At 39.0% G+C, this 22,179-nt stretch overlaps 1 protein-coding gene across 5 annotated transcripts in view; it reads left to right on the top strand.

The window, feature by feature from the left end:
• Window positions 1–22,179, top strand: part of LOC109063877 (protocadherin-15-like) — a 192,879-nt gene that overhangs the window by 144,190 nt on the left and 26,510 nt on the right. For all 5 annotated transcript variants that reach the window (XM_042735020.1, XM_042735019.1, XM_042735018.1 and 2 more), the window contains 2 exons: window positions 4,011–4,151; window positions 5,418–5,530. In XM_042735020.1, the coding sequence (XP_042590954.1) occupies window positions 4,011–4,151; window positions 5,418–5,530 (254 nt within the window). The remainder of the gene's footprint in view (window positions 1–4,010; window positions 4,152–5,417; window positions 5,531–22,179) is intronic.

The raw sequence follows: 22,179 nt of genomic DNA, 5'->3' as shown, positions 1-22,179 counted from the left end.
ATGAAAACCCGATAAAAAAGTTTATAAGACTTTGTATCAGTAAATGTCCTTTTCAAGGCTGTAAATCATGTATATCAAAGCTTATGCTGCTTGTGATTACTCGTTACGCATTCAGAAATGCTGGTATCATTAGAAAGTCGCATTTCTTAATGAGGGCAGGGTAATCACAGTCTACTGGGCTTTCGCTATCAAGAGTTCAATTACTTTTCTAATTTACCATCTTGCCTAATAATGTTTTCAATGTGATGCGGAATTAACAAAATCCTATAAACAGCTTTTGTTTAAACAGTGGTATGAATCTATGAATCCCAGACTGAAAGACATTTCCCCATTAAAATAACTGATTTGCTCTACAGATAGACACGTGTTGTTGTGGACAGTTTTAATTGCGGTCCCCTTCATAAGCCTCGGGGTATACATACTCCTCAGTGTATTTTGTATCTGCTTATAGGATGTTCTGTGTTTTTTTCACTGTTGTGGTAGTGTGAGCCTGGATTTGTACCTGTGTTGGCACTCATTGGTCCAGATACAGGTGTATTTGTGTGTCCCTTGTCCCTGAGGTCTTCTGAAGCAGATGGTGATTGAGTTAGTGTGTTTCTCACGGTTGCCATGTTTTTCAAGACATATGCGACTTCTACACCTTTCTAAAATTGCAGGCTAGCTTGAGAGAGCACTCTCATCTCCAAGTGATTGGCTGGATCATGGTCCCAAGAGGCCCCTGAGCATATAATAGCTTCAACCATAACCCCAACTTCCTATTCAGTGTGCCAATCCTATTCAATGGTTCAATAGCAATTTGGCTAGACAAATTAAGATACATATACATATATATCCCCTAGTGGTCAGTACATGCTGTGTACACTGAAAGTCCCAGGGGCCCTGGAACTCTAGAGACATGCTCATGCTGTATTTTCAGAGGGGCCCAGGGGCCCTATTGGTCAGCTAACACTGTATATTCTGAAAAAGTGAAAAAGTGAAAGTGACGTGACATACAGCCAAGTATTGTGACCCATACTCAGAATTCGTGCTCTGCTTTTAACCCATCCAAAGTGCACACACACAGCAGTGAACACACACACCGTGAACACACACCCGGAGCAGTGGGCAGCCATTTATGCACAAACCCAGGGAGCGGTTGGGGGTTCGGTGCCTTGCTCAAGGGCACCTCAGTCGTGGTATTGAGGGTGGAGAGAGCGCTGTACATTCACTCCCCCCACCTACAATTCCTGCCGGCCCGAGACTCGAACTTGCAACCCTTGGGTTGCAAGTCCAACACTCTGACCGTTAGGCCACGACTTCCCCGTGGCCTGTTCTGAGGGACTCAGGAGGCCTTGTAGTCTGTTTAAACTGTATACCCAAACACAAACAGGCCCGAGACCCTGGGAGCTGTAGTGGTCAGCTCATGCTGAATATACTGAGGGGCCCTGGAGCCCTTGTTTCAGCTCACACTGTATATTTTGAGGGTTCCAGGAGCCCTAGTGATAAGATCATATTGTATGCACTTAGGGATCCAGGGACCCTGGAGCACTACTGATCAGCTCATGCTGTATACTTTATGTGCGCTTGAGCCCTAGTAGCCAGCTCAACCTGTATACACTGTCGGGCCCAGGGACCCTGGAGCTCTAGTTGTCACTAGTTTCACTCTGTAAAAGCAGAAGCCTTATTGGTCAGCTCGCATTATATATTTTGAGGTGCCTGAGGGGGCCCTAATAGTTAGCCTGCCGTTAATGAGCCAAGGGCCCTGGTTCAGTTTTCTTTGGCAGTCTAAGACTATGCACCCTGAGGCTTTGGAGGCCTCTAGCTAGTCCCTACCCATAGTTCAGCCCTGCCATTTGTTTGCTCAAAACACACAGATTGCTTCTGTGAGATTTTCACTAAGTTAGATAGTTACATACTAATTTGCCGTATTTTTTTCTCATGTGAAACACTTTCTCATGTGAAGGCTTTGTTATCGTCTTGCACGTTAAGCAATTAACATTATCACTATTAATATTTTACATGGTAATCTTTGAGTGAGCAAATGTTTCAAAGCTAATTTGACAGCATATTACTTCCCAGCCAGTTAATACATGGCTGAGAGAGCCTTTTGCACATATTCAGGCAGAAGTCATCACTCTGACCACATCCAAAGCAGTGCATTACCGTAAATCACTTCAATCTCGTTGATAGTTTTTTGCATGTTATCTTGGCGAATTAAATATATAGATTCAACCATTTTTTTTTTTTCAATCCTGCTTAGCAATCATTCAGCAAACATCGTTTTCAAGGGTTATTGTGTACTGGCACATAATGGTTTTGTTTTTCGCAAAAAGCCGCTCTTATTTATAATATCTCTTCAGCCCGCTGGTGACCAGGTTTGTTTTGCTGTCTATCAATGTGGTTCTGGCAACTCTCTCCACTTTTCCCTTTTCTCTGAGCATCTGTCAGATGGCTCTTTATACTTGCATCTGATATATCCTAAAGCCCATCAGCGTGTTTTATTCATTAGCCATCCTCACCCACACCAAAATAAATCATATTTAAATATGTCTTTGCCACGCTTTCCTTAATACATTGTGTTAAAAAAAAGGCACTGACTCTTTCTGGGTATGATTGCAATCACATTAGCAATTATAGAGTGTCTTCAAACTGAAAAGACATAAAATATTAAAGCAAAGTGACTGGAGAAAAAAAAGGAGGAAATGAGAATGATGTTAATCAAACTCCTCAGGATTTTAAAAGAGCAGTGAGGAAATGTAAATGATCTGCTATTTTGATAAAAACACAGTGTGGTATAACTCCTTGTGCTTTCGAAAGCCCCATGACTCAAATCCTCTCCATACACCCTGAAGACACAGGAGTGAGCTGAAAAACCATTTGTAGTCTGATTTCACACCAAAACGCATGCCCTGACCGGCACTATGTGTGGTGCTGTCCCACCCGTGGGTGGATGGATGGGTTTTTCAACACATTTTTACGAGGACAGGCACACCCGCAGGCTCCACTTCTCACCTGGAATCACCCTCGTAATTATCTCCATCACAACGGGGTTACCAACCCTTCTGTCCCCAGGCCAATGCTGCACATCAGATCTCACATACTCATAACTTATGAAATTTGCAGCGGGAGGTGGGACAGAATAAAATAAGCAAATTGAGTCTGTCAGGTTCATTTGAATCCTGCTAAGAGTGCTCAGCAGCAGAATTTAAGTTGACCATTGCTTGAAAGATTTAGGTTTAAACATGCCTGCAACTTAACACCTAGAAGATTTGACTTGAAATCTTGATTTATACCACTCAAGAATTGAATTCTTCATTCTGATTGGTTCTCAAGCACTCCATGCTAATTTTCTACCACGCAACTATAAGTAATTCCAGGATTAACTGCATTAGAGTGCCATATTACTTGTCCATGTTGCTTCCAAATGTTTACAATATTTCACAGTTTTGCAGTTTAGCACAGATCTTTGCCTCGATTTATAGTCTGGACAAGTCGACTGTGTTGCCCAAAATCAGAGCCAGCCAATCAAAATCATGATTTTTTTTATTTTATTTTATTTTACATTCACGTTTGGTATTTTGAGCCAATTTTAGAACACATATTGTGTTCTTTTGTGACTTATCTCCTAAAAAAAATACTTTTAGGTGCATATTTCTAAATGAGTTTGTTGTGTTCAGAGCGACTTGAAAGGCTGGTAGTATGTGAATTTCAGCTGTTTGATGTATGATGCTCAGTTCTTCTCTGTAACAATTTATGATTCTGATTTCTAGTTTTCAAAAATCTGTTCTGCTTAAAAGTTATGTAATTGTGTAGCCTCAACAGAACAGAAAACACAAAACTACCATTGCATCATTGAAAATTTGTGCTTTGCATCAAATAATTCAGCAGTCATTGTGAATTATTTATATAATGACCACATTCTATCTTTTTGAAAACCGTTTTATTTTATATTTTTTATTGAAAATATTGATATAGTTGGGGCAGAAAGGGTATTTTTGTTTTCTGTTTTAAGTTTTTTTGTTATCTTTCAGGGTACAGCGGCCAGTCGGGTTCACTATAAAGTGGATCTGGAGCAGTTTCCTTACAGCACTAGTATCTTCGACGTGGAGGAGAACTCTGGCAATGTTCTCACCAGGGTCAATCTGAATGAGGAGCCCAACACTAAATTCAGTGTAAGTGCACAACAATCTTTTCTTAACACAGGGCTTGTCAACTAGCAATCCGCAGGCCATAACTAGCCGTCGATCATTTTTATGCATCTCACAGATTGATTTAGATGCAATCGCTGCACCGCCTGATACATTAGAGTGCTTTCTGAACAAAACTCAATGGTCAGTTCAGATACACTCATTCTTATTAATGGTCCGAATTCAGGCAGGTTTTAAGCTTTTCTGGCCATACAGTAGGTTCCCCAGATGTTAGATGTTTACAGACACATTAATGAAAATAGATGACACACAACAGTTAAAGCAGTAGCACATCAGTCCATGTGCACAATCACATTCGTTGACATTGAACATAATGTCAAGTAATCTCTCAACAATCTTCATCTGCTTCTATTATCTGCCATTTGTATAACTTCATTTGTGCCCAAGTTCAAAATGCTTTTGAGATATGAAAAGACTCACTTTTCTCATTGAATTGGAGGTTTACAAGGAAAGCATATGATAAGACAGTTTTCTTTGTTCAATTTTAAATGTGTTGATTATATAAAATGATTTATATTAATGTTTTGCTTTATACACTCATTTTTGTCTTTTATGGGATGATATTGTCATACAAAAAGAAAGCAGATTTGAAATCCTTTATTAATATAATTTGACTTGTTTTCCAGTAAAAAAAAATAAAAATAAATTAACATCCTTATAGTAAGAAACCAAACCAAAAAAAAATAAAAAATCTTGCCATTTTATTGGTAAACATAAAGGAAGTACGACAGGAAATCGATGGAAGAAAGAAAGAGGGAACCAGGATGGGAACATGGGCCTGACTTCTCAATAAATTGGTGCATTTGCTTTCCCCACAAGGCCACTGTGCAGACATAAGACTTGTGTCATGTATATGACTTGTAAATGTCTCAGATAACATATTGAATGCAGTTTAATTTTCTTGCTCCATTCGCAAACAGATTTTGCCCCCCTTTGCAAACAGAGAAAGAACAATAATTTTAAAAGTCTTTTCATGCAAGATTTTAAACTGCAGTATATGAACAGTATGTACATATGTATGTGTGTGTGTGTGTGTGTGTGTGTGTGTATACAGTATATATATATACACACACATATACATATACATATACATATACATATACACACACTTAAAAAAAAAAAATCTATATCTCTAAACTGGCTTTTAAAACTCAGACAGAACTTGACCCAGTGCTGATTCTAAGTCCCCCTTATTTATCTTAAAATTGATTTTCTCATGTTTCCAAACAGTTGGCAGTTATTGCCTATGATGATGGGGAGCCGGTGAAGTTCAATAAGACTCTGGTGGAGATCACTGTCCTGCAGCCGTCCATCATTCCTGTGTTCACGCAGGAGGAGTACAGGTTAGCAAACACCTGAAAACATGATTGCCCTGTCCTTTCATGCTGTGATATATTGTTCTGCAACTGCGGTAGACTTCCAGAATATCATCAACAGGTTGAGTACTGTCACCTGGAAACCGTGCTTGAAATCTGAAAGTTAGATACTGGCGAACAGCAATGCAAAATATGTCAGTTTATTTGTGAGTTTTATAATATGTTTTTTTTTTTATGGTCCTGTGAGGCATGAAATTTTATCTATTTTTATGCGGAATGACCAGAAAGCTCACTTGAAATCAAACAAATGTAGTTTTATGCTCTATTGAGGGTTTCATGTCTTGTCTAGTCATTTATCCTGTTTTGATTGAGGATTATGAAAAAAAAAAAAAAACAATTTTTTTTCATATTGGATTAACATTCACCTGTGGATCATGCACAATAAGATCATGAACATGTACTTTGAAAGTAAATAGGGTCAATATCAGCAAAGCACCACAAAAAGAACCCCTTTCAGGTAGTTTTATTCAATATAAAACCATCAGCATCGATTTAATCATAGACTTTATGAATATGTATAATAGCTGCAAGGTAAAGTTTGTTTTATACACACTGTTGTTTCCTCAGAGGACATTTGCACTCCATTCGAATGCATTACTGCTGCTTTCTTAAATTACGTATTTAATATATTTTTACACAAGGGGTAATCAGTTTAATTCAGATGAATTCCGAGGCAAATAACACTTGCACCGGTTTGCCCAGATTGATTTAATGATAAAAACATTGAAGCTTATTTTACTGAATACAGTCTATTCATCTGTACGGTACATTCAGAAGAAAACAGCACCACCTTTGTGAATGGATCTGTGATCAAAATTTTATTTATTAACAGCTTTATAGTGAAGTGCCAGTAATATGCAGACTTTGATGAGCTACAAGGACCGATGGGGTTAAAAATGGCCTTGATAACATCCTTATCCATTGATAAGAGCTCCAGAGCTACAGAGATCGAAACATAGAGATGAAAAGACTTGGCCGAAGGTCTGAATTAATGTTGTGTCCTATAGGGCTGCAGAAAAGTCATAGTTAATAGTAGCTCTGCAGCACAGTGAGAATAACAATAGCTTTCAGACGCAGCCCTCCGCGGGCTCTTGATTGCTGCCTGCGGACACATTAGCTAGGTGTCTGTTGCCCCAGTCTGGTGAACACAAGGCTGGTTAGAGCTCCTCTGATCTTCCGGGTTTTGGTGGTTCAGGAAACTGGTTTGGGGGATCATCTAGGGGTGGACTTGAGATAACTCTGTGTCAATAATTACCTGCTCACAATACAGTCATTCAGTAGCATGAGACATTGCTTGAAAAAGTATGCACCACTAATTTATATAGCTATTGATTGGTAGAAGAATAATAAGAACAAGAAGAATAAGATTTGTTTTATAGCAAAAAGCGTCGGAAACGCTATGGGGAACGCGCTTAGCGTGAGCGACTCTGAATATCGTGTGTAATCTGTCTAATGGAAGAGTGTGACTTCACGGGCGGGGTGACGTTAGCGACCAGGAAGCTATAAAAGCACATCCCGCGCAGCTGGCGTCAGCTTCGAATACCAGCAAGTGCCGGCAGGCCTCGAGGAACCATGGTTACATGCATAACCTTGAGACGTTCATCTTCAGGAACTCAAGCTGCGTCGGAAACGCTATGGGGAACGAGGTGCCCACGCTGCCAGACAACCAAATCCCTGCCTAGTGTGTATCCGAAGAGCACAGCTTAGGACGAGAGAACGGAAGCGCCTGGAGTAACTGGCATGTCTAAGCCATAAAATCTTGCAAATGTAGAGGGCATGGACCACCCCGCAGCATTGCAGATGTCCAGCATGGATACACCTGCTAAGAAGGCCTTGGAGGCCGCCATACCCCGTGTGGAGTGAGCCTTGGCTCCCAACAGCGGGGGAAGACCAGAGGACTCATAGGATACATTGATAGCCTCGACTATCCAACGACTAAGAGTCTGCTTAGATGCAGGAAAGCCCCTTTTAGGGGGACCATAGCACACCAGCAGTTGGTCCATCTTTCTCCACAGGGCAGCTCTGTGGACGTATGTGTTCAGCGCTCGAGCTGGATACATACAATTAGCTTCTTCTGGTCAGACTCCCGGAAGGGAGGAGGGCAGAAGGTCTGCAGTACTATCGGTTGTGGTGTGACCGAGGGAACTTTAGGAGCACAACCCAGTGTCTTCCCACTTATTTTCCACCGAGAGGGACATGGTAGGCCACAATGCCCGCCACGTAAACCATTAAGGTGGAGTGGGTCAACCCTGCAGAGAACCTGGCTTGTAGAAACTCCAGAACTATACCAACTGAGCAGTTAGCTGGGTCAAGCTGGCATGCTCTGCACCATGAGGTGAAGAGTTTCCACCTCAGGGCGTACAGTTTCCTCGCTGAGGGAGCTCTGGATTGGAGGATGGTCTCAACAACCTCGGTTGAGAGACTGGATGCTATGAGCTGTGCCCCCTCAGGGGCCACACCCACAGTTTCCACAACTCCGGGCGAAGGTGAATTATCGTGCCCTGCGCCTGTGAGAGTAGGTCTGTCCTGATCGGTATCTCCCATGGAGAGCCATCGAGGAGCGAGACCAGATCTGAGAACCATACTCGGCCTGGCCAGAACGGGGCTACTAATAACAGCCGAACCCCATCCCGGCGTACTCTCGCCAGAACTCTAGGGAGCAGAGCGATAGGGGAAAGGAATACAGATGGAGCCTCGGCCAGGTCTGTACCATAGCGTCCAGTCTGAGAGGAGCTGGATGAACTAGAGAGAACCAGAGGGGACATTGCGATGTCTCTTGAGTCGCAAAGAGGTCCAAAAACTCTCCATATCTGCTTCACCACCTTGGGGTGAAGCCTCCATTCCCCGGGCCTCGGCCCCTGTCTCGACAGTATGTCTGCTCCAACATTCAACCTCCCAGGAAAATATACTGCTCTGAGCTAGAGAAGTTTGTCCTGGGACCACAGAAGGATCTGGTGTGCCAGCTTGTACAAGGGGCACAAACGCAATCCTCCCAGCTGGTTGATATGTGTGAAAAGAGAGCTTTTCTGTGTTGTCGGTGTGCACCAACACATGGTGACCTCTCAGATCTGGGAGGAGTATTTTAATGCTCGATGCACAGCTAGCATCTCTAGACAACTGATATGCCATGTCAGATGGCGACCGCTCCACAGACCGCGGGCAGGGTGGCCACTCATGACCGCACCCCAACCGGTGAGGGATGCGTCCATCGCTAGCGTTACACGGTGACAAGAATCTCCCAGCACCGGGCCCTGATTCAAGAACCAAGGTTTCTTCCACATGTCTAAGGCACGGAGGCATCACCGCGTGACCTTGATAGTACGAAGTGGATTCCCCCTGTAGGGGTCTCATGTACAGCAGGCCAAAAGTTATCACGTTGGACGCAGCTGCCATCAGACCTAACAGTCTCTGAAACTGTTTAACAGTGAGTGACTGGCCTTCTTTGACTCTCTTGACTGATGTGAGGATCGACTCGATACGAGCAGGGGACAGACGTGCCTGCATCGTGGTCGAATCCCACACTATGCCTAGATAGGTGGTTCTCTGAACTGGAGAAAATACACTCTTCTTGGTGTTCAGTCTCAAACCCAGCTCCCCCATGTGGGCAATGTAGCCTCCATCGAACCGCCATCTGCTCTGATTGAGCTAAAATCAACCAATCGTTGATATAATTTAGTATGCGGATACCCCGCAGTCACAGTGGAGCCATTTGAGCAGCATCCACGCACTTCGTAAACGTGCTGGGTGAGGCCCAGCAGCCCCTCCAGTATATATATTATAACTTCTCAAAGTGAGATAAATGTCATTATATTCCTCAGAATTTAATGCTATCAAACAATCAGACAAGTATACACGGTCTGGATTGTGATACAGTTCATATCGAAAGTGATATATCTAACTTCTCATAGTCAGGTAAACACTGAATTTAATTCCTCAGAATTAAATGCAGCTAAACAACCAGACAAGTATACATGGTCTGGCGTGATAAGATTCAGATCACTGGTTCGACTCCGGCTTGAAGGAGGTCATGGCAGCTGTGGCCTAATGGTTAGAAAGTCTGATTTGTAACCTGAAGGTCGCAGGTTCGAGTCTCAGTGCTGGCAGGAGTTGTAGGTTGGGGGAGTGAATGAACAGCGTTCTCTTCCACCCTCAATACCAATGGCTGAAGTGCCCTTGAACAAGGCACTGAACCCCCAATTGCTCCCCGGGCGATGGAGCAAATAGCTGCCCACTGCTCCGGGTGTGTGTTCATGGTATGTGTTCCCTACTGTGTGTGTGCACTTGGATGGCTTAAATGCAGAGCACCAATTCTGAGTATGGGTTACCATACTTTGCGAATGTCACGACTTTTTTTTTTCTTTCAATAAGAGCTCACTCAAATACTGAGGTGCTGTAACGTTTAGGCCTTTATAAGTAATTAGCAAGATTTTAAAATCTGTACAATGTTTAATAATTAATTAAGCCAGTGCAGTATTAACAGAACCGGGCTAATATGGTCATACTTCCTGGTTCTAGTAAGAACTCTAGCTGCTGCATTTTGGACCAGCTGGAGATTGCTTATTAAGCGTGCAGAACAAACACCCAATAAACCATTACAATAATCTAACCTTGAGGTAATAAACGTATGAGTTATCGTTTCTGCATTTGACATTGAGAGCATAGGTCGTAATTTAGATATATTTTTGAGATGGAAAAATGCAGTTTAACAAATGCTAGAAATGTGGCTTTCAAATGAAAGATTGCTATAACATAGCAAACCTAGTTTCCTAACTGATGATGAAGAATTGACAGAGCAGCCATAAAGTGTTAGACAGTGTTCTAGGTCATTACATGCAGAGGTTTTATGTCAGATAATTAACTCATCTGTATTTTTTTTTTTCTTCAGAATTTAGCAGTAAAAAATTATTTGTCATCCATTTTTTTATATCGACTATGCATTCCATTAGTTTTTCAAATTAGTATGTTTCACCGGGCCATGAAGAAATATAGAGCCGATTGTCATCAGCATAACAGTAAAAGCTAACACCATGTTTCCTGATGATATCTCCCAAGGGTAACATGTAAACGTGAAAAGTAATGGCACTAGTACTGAGCCTTGAGGTACTCCATACTGCACTTGTGATTGATATGATACCTCTTCATTCACTGCTATGAATTGATGGCGGTCAGATAGGTACGATTTGAACCATGCTAATGCACGTCCACTCAAAGTTTTCTAGTCTATTTAAAAGAATGATGTGGTCAATACTGTTTAACACAGCTTTAAGGTCCAGTAGCACTAAAAGCGAGATACAACCACGATCAGATGATTAGAGCAGGTCATTTATAATGCTAATGAGTGCAGTCTCAGTACTATGATACAGTCTATATCCTGACTGGAAATCCTCACAGATACCAGTTTTCTCTAAGGAATATAATTGTGAGGATATTACCTTTTCTGACATCTTTGACAGAAAAGGGAGATTCAAGATCAGTCTGTAATTAACTAGTTCTTTGGGGTCAAGTTGTGGTTTTTTAATGAGAGGCTCAACAGCCAGTCTGAAGGTTTTGGGAACATATCCTAATGACAGTGACAAATTAATAATAGTCAGAAGAGGATCTATGACTTCTGGAAGCACCTCATTTATGAGCTTTGATGGAATAGGGACTAGCGTACATGTTGTGGTTTAGGTGATTTAACAAGTTCATAAAATTTGTCCTCTCCTATAGTAAAGAATGAGTGGAATTGTTCCCCAGGGGATTTATAGCGCACCATCTGATGTGATACTGTAGCTGACAGCTGCATGGTTATATTTTTTTATCTCTAATAGTTTTGATCTTGGAAGAAAAGTAGTTCATAAAGTCATTAATAATGTGCTGTTGGTAAATGTCAACACCTGTTGATGCTTTATTCTTCATAAATTTAGCCACTGTATTGAATCAATTCCTGGGGGTATGTTTGTTTTCTTCTAAAAGAGACAAAAAGTAATCAGATCTAGCAGTTTTTAATGCTTTTCTGTATGATAGGGTACTTTCCCGCCACGCAGTACGTAAGTGGTTCTCAAACTCCAGGCCTCGGGACCCGCTGCTCTGCACATTTTGTTTGTCTCCCTTATTTATCGCACCTGATTCAGATCATCAGCTCATTAGGAGAGAGATCCATGAACTGAACTGAGTGTGTCAGATTCAGAAACATTCAAAATGTGCAGAGCAGCGGGTCCCGAGGCCTGGAGTTGAGAACCACTTCTGTAGGATAGGGTACTTTCCCGCCATTCCTCCATATTAAACATTAAATCAGTATTAAATCTATAGTTTGATTTAGAAAACCCCAACATAGTTCAGAATGTCTATGAATGCTGATCCAAATGCATCTTTTTTATTATCAACATGGATATTAAAATCACCAGCAATTAAAACTTTATCTGCAGCAAGCACTAACTCAGAAAATCAGCAAATTATTTAATAAAGTCTGTATGGAGCCCTGGTGGCCTGTATACAGTAGCCAGTACAAACATTATAGGGGATTTATCATTAACACTTGTTTCCCTGGATAATGTTATATGAAGTAACCAGTACAGATATTATAGGGGATTTATCATTAACACTTGTTTCCCTGGATAATGTTATATGAAGCACCACACCATACTTGAAGTTCGCCCTTTGAGGAATACTGAAAATATTGTTAAAAATGTAGCAATCACCAATAACTACAGCACTTTCATTAGGTTTCTCAGTGGGTGCGTCACTGAGTTGGGAGAACCTGTTTGATGTTTTGATCGGAACGAAAGTGTGGTGTTTTGATCCACGACTATGCTGCCTCACAGTCACCCAGTCGCCCTGCTGCGGAGGCTCTGTAACCAGAACCAAACAATGTACAGGACTCCATGAGCTAGTTGTATCCAAAGCCGTATCTACAGCCCTCACATTCTTACTGTCCTCAATTAAAGTTTGGATGTGAGTCTCTAGTTCTGAAATCTTTTCTGTCAGCCTAACTATTTCCCTGCATTTAACACGTGTATCCCTCGTCGCCGACAAAGAGAGATAAAATGTACATGTGGCAAGCAGTGCAAATAGCAGGAGAATATATTACTCACTGTGATTGATAAATGATTCTGACTTACCACTGTTGTTTGATGATCTTGTAAAAAAGGTGTAGCTTCACTTTTCTGTTAAATCTATATCTTGCTGTCACTCTCTGTTATTTAAAGAGCAGGTCATACATGTTTTTGAAAAATATCTCTTTTGCAGTTTATAATGTAGATATCCTTAAATGAAAACAATCTGCAAAGTTGTTAATCAAAAAAGTGCATGATAAATAAAGATATTGTCTCTCAAAAGAGAGAGTCTGTTCTTAATTGCCTTAACGAGTCATCATATTTCGAATCTTTTGCCTGTTTACGGTATACGTCACTGGGTAACACATTTGCATAATCCCCGCCTGCCCGCGAAATACGAACAGAGTCTAACAAGCCTACAAATATTTCCCCTAGTTAGTGTGCTTACATTATGTTTAAGAAGACGCTGTGTTCAAGGATACCACAGAAATACAATTCAAACCTTTTGTTGTGTGCATGTCATTTTACCAAGGACAGATTCTCTAGTCTTGGCTCTTATCTTCGTTGGCTTCTAATTTTCTTAATTTGGACTAACAAGCTCTCCGAACCATAACCTTTAAGTACGATTGATACTTTGTATACATTTTCAGTTGAGTGCTCAAAAAAAGTTTTTGTGCTAATATGTGATGTATACCTAGTGCAGCTTTAGGTTTCCAGGTAAAGCACAATATTACTGTTTACTGAAGTAGTTCTGATAATTACCTGTGAACCCACTATTTCCTAAGAATGTATCGATTATTGTATACTGATGTTATTCTAAATACTTCGTTTAATAATTATAGAATGTAGTGTAGCACACAGACTTTAAAATCATTGTGAAATTGGTGTTTATTGTGCTGCACCGGCAGTTATAGGGTTAATGCAGGAGAGACGATCGAATGTTAGGCTGGTGCAACTGTGATACTGTTCTGCATTCTAATTCAAGTTAAGACAGAGTATCTGAGTTACTTTTTCAAGTTATTTTGTTTTCCTATTTATTCATTGACACCTTTCCTGTCCCCATGTTGAGAGAAATTATGAGTAAGTGCAGAGGCAGGGGTATTTTCTTCAGCCTGAGGCTTACTAATTTCACTCTTGGTATGTAAGGCCCTTTACAGTCACCAGAAATATCACTTTTGGGTTTTCTAAAATTAAAAACAAATAAGCATGCCAAAAAAGCGATAGACATTGGGAGAGTGTTTTACTGGCCAACAACCTGGTTTGCAACACTCTAATTCAATGGTTTTACATTTATGCATTTTGGTAGACACTTTTATACAAAAAAACTTACATTGAATTGAAGGTATAATCAATGTACTGTATGCATTTCCTAAAAATCAAACCTATGACTAGGGCATTGTTAGCAACATGCTCTATTCTGCATTCTGGAAGAATGACTTGCCAGCCAATTGCACAATAACTTGTCCAACTTAGCCAGGCTGTGAGACCAGAAAAATAAAAAAAATAAACCCTTAACACATAAAAACATTTTTGCACAGGTAAAAAGCACTATTTCTTTAGGAAGTTAAGTCTGTTAGTTTCACTGTAATTTTTTTATTTTTATTTTTTTTTATATATATTGTGTCTTTTTTGCATTGCATTCAGTTATAATGAGGGTGGCACTCCAAAATGTTTCCCTTCACTGCATGAAAAACAAAGCATATTTGATAATGGCTAAATAAGAGTGAAATTATGGCATAAAAAGATAATTAGACAAAAACAAAGCACTGTATTTCTGTGGCATGCTTGTTAGCAGCCATAGAGTTTTCTGATGTTTTCCTACTAAAATGTGCAGGCTATGCATTTTAGCACGTCTAATCTCATAAAAATGCTTAATGAATCTCTGTGACTCTACTAAATCACCAGCCGAGCACCCTGCCACTTCTGTTTTTCATTTTGACAATCACACCCATCACTGTATCATTTACTTTGTGAATGTTTGTATCAATTCTTTTTCCACTTTAGTTTTGCAGTATGAAAAAAATGCTTAGAATCAACTTTATCTGCACTGAATATGCTTATGAAATGAATGTTGTTGCGACCCCCTGGTGTGAATTGCAGAATATCAGATACCTGATTTATTTTACTTTTTTTATTCTGTTTCTTAGTATAACTGTTGCACTGTTTTTTTATATTTATAAAAATCACTAAATTAGCATATTACAATGTTTTCTGAAGGACCACGTGACTCTGAAGATAGGAGTAATGATGCTGAAAATTCTGCTTTGTCATCATTGAAATAGATTACATTAAATGTATATTCAAATACATTTTTTACAAATAAATGTGAAAACAGTTATTTCAAATTGTAATAATATTTCATAATATATGTTTTTACAGTATTTTAATCAAATAAATGCAGTCTTGGTGAGGATAAGAAACATCTTTCAAAAATATGAAAACAAATCTTACCATCCACAAACCTTACCTACTCTACCTAGTCTACCTACTCTGCCTCAATAAACAATTATTTTCTTTAAGAATCTCTTTGCCCACCAACCATCTTGCTCCATTCTGAATGATGATCCAATAGTTTCATTTCATCCAATCAAGTCCACTTGTTTATTATTGATTGTCCTGTTTCATTCTAAACTACATTAGATTATGTAGATTAAGTAAAATTGGTTGCAGGAGGCATCTCACACTTCTTTACAAGAAGGGCTTTAAAAACATTCATGTTTAAATGCCGCAGTGCATTCACCTATATTGATTGAATCTTGTAACAATGATTTCACATTAAAGCTACTCAAGATAAACCTGAGACTATAGGTTGGTTTGCAAATGTTTAAATTAGATGTTGTGTGTCCTGAGTGTCATGCTTTCAATTCTGGTAAAAAAAAGGTTCATAGCAGGTGTGAAGCTGACAGAAACAGTGTAATCTGGGTCAATCTGCAACCTTGTTTTATTTTTACTGTTATTTTGCCCATTAATAATTTCTATAAAGCTAAATGTAACATATTTGATGCAGAAATTTCTAAGACATCTAAATTATTGACAAGACCAAAACTTCTGTCTTCTTTCATCTGATTGATAGATTTTTTAGCAAGAAGCCTTTTAATGTCTAAAAATCTTAATTATGAAAATGTATTTTTACTGTACAATTTACTGAATAACTTTTATATTGTTAGCAATATTTCAAGATGAACACTTGCTAGACTGAAGCAAGTTAGGTTAACTTGATTATCCATGCATCGTTTTGTAGAAAAATAGTGTGAGAATCAAATATGCACTTATTTGCTCATCTCTCAATCATAATTGCATTGCATTACATTACATGTTTTGCCGCCACAATAAAAGTTACAGAACTTTAATCATAAATGAGGCTTTTAAATATCATCTTAAAAATACATTATTGGAAGATGAAAAGTGACAACAGATATGTATATGCATTTTATAAAAGTAGTCTATATTTTTTATATATAAAAATATCTGATTTAAATAACTAACAGAAGCTAACAGAATTTCATCTTCTTTATGGCCATATAAATATCAAAAACTACACCAAATTATAAATTTTGGCTCAGTTTTGACCTCTGAATAAAATATTCTCACTATATCATGAGCCATAAAATCCTGATGTATCAAATATGATACTCAACAAATAAACAAAAAAACAACAAAAAAAATATTGTATATATTTCAATATGTCATACATCACAGGGTTAAACTGTGTCCTGCATTACTTTCAGCTTTCTGGTTTTGTGTCATTTGTTTAGACCTGACACAAATTATGACGTTTCTGTCTGCTGAGTGTTAGAATCAGTATTCAGTTTTCAAGTGCTTGATGAATTCTACTCACAATAGTGATTCCAGTGTAAATGTATTTAGAAATGCAGAATTTATTTGGCCTCTGCAAAAGTTCGGGGTCCTGTACACTAGTGGGTGCCTTTCTATGTGGATATGTGATGAGACCATCGATCATGCGGCTACAGTTCTCTCTCCATCATCTTCGATGCTGGAGTGCAGATTGGGATCCTCTTTACACGGCTTCATTTGGCAGTGAATGAGCAGCACTTGTACTCGCTGCTGAACAAAAGTATGATTAGTTTCTGTGGGTAAAGTCATGTGGACAGCACTAGAGACCACCAAGGTCTTCTCTCGACAGAAACAAATGACTTTGATGGTCTTCTTTTAGTATCTTTTTTTTTTTTTTTTTTTGAAGATTTGCGAACAATAACCTGCTCCTCGCCGCAGTTCAAAAGCGTTGGGCTCGCAGGTGGAGAGCAGCAAGTTTTGAGACTAGTTTAGTTTGGAGTGCCGGCTGACGATTGCATCCCTTGATCTGAAGAGCTGTTACGCTGTCAGGTCGTTGTACAGTGTATCGCTTTCATGTGAGCTGAAGCATCACATTGCTGAAATGTAATCTGCCATGAATTGCTGCATTAGGACTCCAATTAGCCACATGTGGAGCTCTTTTCTGATGCTCCTGTCGCCTTCACCTCCAGTCTTGCAGAGGTAATGGAAGCGCTTGGCCGGTGCGGGACTCCCCGTCTCTGCTGCACCTGCAGGATTAGTATGCAGACACTGGCGGTCCCTTTATGCCGTCCTACCAGCTCAGGGTCAAACAAACAATCACACCATTAGCACAGTGCTGCTTATTAACATGTAAAGCCCCACTGCTTCTGGCATGCTGTTGACTTGATAATGAAAGTAACTGAGATGTCTTTTAGATTCTGTGGTATGCATCATCACAATGTAGTTAGCATACACATCTACAAACATGTAATCTAGGACTATGCAAAATGACATTTCATTTGGTGAGATCCAGTTGTGCTTGTGCTAAATAATCTATCATCATCTCAAAACATTAATTTCGATGCTTGGGTGTTTTGAATTGCTTTTGGAGATATGGTATTTGCGTGGGTGAGTCCTGGATGCTGTTCTTTCAGGTGTTGTTGAGATGCGGTATGCTAAATCCTTTGTTAACTAACAACTAAAAGAAAGTTTTCATTACTTTTATGGTAAATTCTTGCTTTAAAATCTGAAAAAAAGGTAATGATTTGAACAAAATAGAGGAATAAAAACAATAAAAATGTAACGCAGTAATAAAAAGGCAGTATTTATATAGGCTATATATATATATATATATATATATATATATATGACTAATATGCAACTATTACAAAATGTGCAAATATTAACTGATCAGGATGAAAAAAAAGAACTATGCTTTAAAATATTTTTAAATATATATATTTACAAAATACTTATACCTATTAAAAAATAGCCAATGACAATGACAATTTACTCAACAAGCACAACAGGGAAGAACAGATGACCACACTTTCTGTTTCATGCCAACTTTAAAGTGCCCCTATTATGCCATTTCCAATATTGCCTTTCATGCAGTATGTAATGTAGCTGTATGTGAATGTAAACGATCTACAAAGTTGTAAAGCCGAAAGTGCACGATAAGTAAAGTTATTATCTTCCAAAATAAGGAATTGACTCTGTACAGCTGAAACGAGTCGTTAGTATTTCGAATCCCACCCGGGTAGAACATTTGCATAATGCGCGCCTATGTTCTACGTTGGCCGGCTGTGAATAACTTGACCCCGCCTACAAACACATCATTCTACTGACGACTGCTTCTCTAATCTCGGGGAGTTCAAAGTGGGATTCACAAAACGCTTTTTGTTGAAAGATAGATCAGTATCCTGTTCATTTGGACCAACTGTTCCACTGAATCACAAACTGTAAGTATGATAAATAATAGATGTTTATATTTTCTATGTAGTGTTCAAAATACAGAAATCTTGAAATAGGCGTATCATTTCCGACACTAGATGTGTACCGTAGACCAATCACAGTAGACTGAGCCATCTGACCAATCAGAGCAGAGTAGGCTCATGGAAAGGATGGGTTTAGAGAGACTGAATCTTTGAACTGCTTCGAAAGAATCGTTTGAGAAACGCTGGAAATTTAGGTGATATTAAATGCATATTTTGAGAAAACAAAAGTGTGGTTTTTTTTTTTTGACCTTGCATGCATTTAATCCTATTGTAGGAGACTCCCAAAACAATATTAGGAACCATAAAAATGGCATAATAGGGGCACTTTAAAGTGGTCATGAACTAAGAAAACCATCTTTTGACATATAAGAGGTCATTGTACTATTAAAAACCTTGTCCAAGTTTCAAAACTCAAAACTTTGTTGTTAGCCTTAAAACAGCTTATATTGAAGGTGATCTGCAAAAACAACTGCTTTTTGAATGTTCTATTCTATGACGTAATAGTGTGGATAAGCATCGCTTCCACAGAAGAAGATCGACAACAGTGTCCTTTTAGCCCCGCCGACCGATTCGCACAGTGTTTACAAAGGGAGGCGAACTCGCAGGTCTATGCAGAAACCAAACGATGGCTCTGAAGACAACAAGATGCTGTGAAGTGAAAGAAAAAAAAAACAGTCTTTGTCTGTCAAACATACACAAGCCAATCATAGCAGTGGATGTTTACTTCAGAATCTACAATCCGTCCCGCCTATTCAAACAGAGCATTCTGATGAGGGGGATTTGTTAAAGTAATTTAGATGTAAAAATCATTATAAGTGGACCTCAGAGAACACAGAGTACAGTCCAAAATAAAAATGTAAAAAAAAATTATGACCCTTTTAAGAAACAATACAAGTACAAACATCTGGCACACAGAACACATCATTCGAAGTTTCCATAAAAAATCTGTAACTTATAGTCAGTATGTTTGTATGTATTGAGGGTTCTTAAAGCTATGAAATAGTCTGCTTTGTAGTCTAGTGAATGAACTTTCTTGTGGTGCCATAATCCAGTCTCTACAGTTATGATGTCATTTTTTGCTGGCTATAATAAATCACATGCCATTTACAGATCAGATGATTAGGCCAAAAAGTTCTGCAGTTCCCATTAGTAAAGATGGCTGAATTCAGTCTGTCTGCAGTGGGGGGCAGCCAAGCAACTGCTATAGAGATGAATGTCAATGCTAATGATAGTTTTCTCCAGCATAGACCTACTTGTTTATAATGTGCCGCCCATCCCTCCGAATTATAGTTTTGTGCAGATATATAAATTATCAACACCTATTGTCAACAAAAACAAAATTTTCCTTTTAAAGTCAGCATCCACACACTGTGACACGTAAGGGATAATGTACATCCAGCCAGATGTTATCTCAGAATAAACCCCAATAGGGTGATCAGGACCCCGACGCGAAGTGGAGGGGTCTTGTATCAGCCGGAAGGGGTTTATTGTGAGATAACAACCAGCTGGATGTACATTACCCTGCTTATTACATGGCTAAAAAGATTTGTTTTTACCATATATGTTGAAATTAATTGTGAAGTCTTCCATTGTAATACTTGGTGGTGTTTTCAGTCACAAGATGGCGCCAGTCAACGATAGTGGAGTGACTCGCATATAAACATACAAGTAGTACCGGTCAAGATTAGAGGTCGACCGATATGGGTTTTTCACTGGCCGATGCCAATGCAGATATTTAGAAATCAGGGCAGCCAATGTATGATGCCAATTTTCTTTTTCTTTTTTTTTCCCATTCATCTCATAAAAGTGAGTTTAAGCAAATTATTATTGCAGGGTACAAGATAGTAATAGTAGTAGTAGCCCAATTTAAAGTAATAATACATGGCTTAAAAATTCTGAAGCACGCTTTTTGTTTATGTTTACTGACAGACACCAGTGTTTCCCACAGACTGCAAAATTAATTCTCTGCCAGCAGGAGGCGCTGTTGGAGCAGAGATATATCGGTTTCCCTGGTAACAGCTGTAATCAAATAAGCACTGCTCACAAACACTACTTTATCAGGCATTAACAGCTGTAATTAATTAAGATGTGATTGAAGCTTTTCTGAAGACAGTCGGTTCTTTTCAAAGATACTTTCATATAAAAACAACCACGCTGCATTTTAATTCTGAAATGTGAAGTGTTCATTTTATTCAACGAAGTATAAGCCTTTAGGAAAATCAATTTGCGGTGGTTTTGATATAGTGACGAGCTGTCACAAATAACTTAATGTATAGGAAACACTGGACACTGCTATAAGTCAAATGGCCATAGTGATAACAAAATAAAAGAATAAAATAAAAGACACACATATTACACAGCCTGCTGCTCCTAACCTCTTAAGAGTGCTCTGGCCATGAACGATGACATCGTGGAGGATATTGTCGGATCAACACACGCATTTACACACAGCATTTATCAGCACAGAAGTTTCGTCTGAATTCAACATGTTTCTACTTTCACATCCAAATGACTTGTTGCACTTATGAATATGATAACTTTCCGGCATCAATTCTAGTAGGGTAAAACGTAATTCCGAAATCAATCGGTTGACCCTCTAGTCAAGATAACTCGTAGAACACGGATGAGTGGTGTGTTTTTCAATTTGGCGGTTGTTATCTGGGAATAACATACCGCTGGATGGCATGACTAACTAATCAGAATCAAGTATTCCACAGAGCTGTGTAATAATTAACTATATCATCTCCCTTAATTAAAAGTAATGCTTCCATTAGGGCCATAAAACAGCTAAATGGCGCATTTGTATTGTTTCTGAAAAGTTTGCGACCTTGCAGCACTTGAAGTTATATAAACAAAGCTATTTAATGTCTTTAATATACAACTCTTCAAGATGTTCTGTTCTCCTTGCACTTACCCTGCACCTTTGTTTCTGGTCGCAGTCTAGTTTAGAGCTCTGGCTATGTTTGTCCGTCACCCGTTTGAGAGAGAATAGAAGGCGGCCATGAGGCCTGCTTCCCATTAATCATCTCAATGAGCTTTTGTTGCTTTTATCCCAGAACGGGTCAATCAAACCGCGATGCTTTACCAGATTTGCTTTTGTCTGTTTCTTTCACCAGGGCCTCTCATCAAATATTCATAGCTTTTTCAATAATTTATCTCTCGTACACCCTTATCTTGTTTCAGGACACTTGTGCATGTGATTAGTAAACTTTTGTAAGTATGCTATGTAATGTAAATGAGGCCGACATTTTCAACAAGACCAGCTGAGAGTTTATAGCTGCTCGAGCTTTCAAGTGGAGCTATTCATCTCTCTTTGCCTTCACCAGCTTTTATGTCATTTGCACATCATCTCGAAGCACCATCCCTCATTATTATTCTCCTCTCATGTCTTCATCTGTCGGTTTTTGCCATTGACCCTCAAGCATGATATCCTTATCAAGGTTGTGGTGATACTAAAATTTCAGTAGTCGATACCAATACCAGTGAAATTTCATGATTCCCAAAACCAACTTTAATATCACAACTAAAACTAATATGCTTTTCAACACGCTCTTCAAATGAAATATTAATATAACAGGTGTAATCTCAGAAAAGGCAAGGGGGCAGCACTGCCCTCCAAAATAAATTGAATAAGAATGTGAAAATGTTTAAAAATGCATAACTTGATGAGTATTTGTGTGTCATTAGTTTTAATCCATAAATGTTTATAAAAATTGTCATATAAATATAATTTTGGTTTCTTATTGATAGCCCCAAATGTAAGATAAAATGCTGTTTTATTTGGCATTAAAATGCTTGAATATTAAGCGGA

This window comes from Cyprinus carpio, chromosome B12 (genome assembly GCF_018340385.1).
Source record: "Cyprinus carpio isolate SPL01 chromosome B12, ASM1834038v1, whole genome shotgun sequence".
Classification (NCBI taxonomy): Eukaryota; Metazoa; Chordata; class Actinopteri; order Cypriniformes; family Cyprinidae; genus Cyprinus; species Cyprinus carpio.
This window is presented reverse-complemented; position numbering and strand designations above follow the sequence as displayed.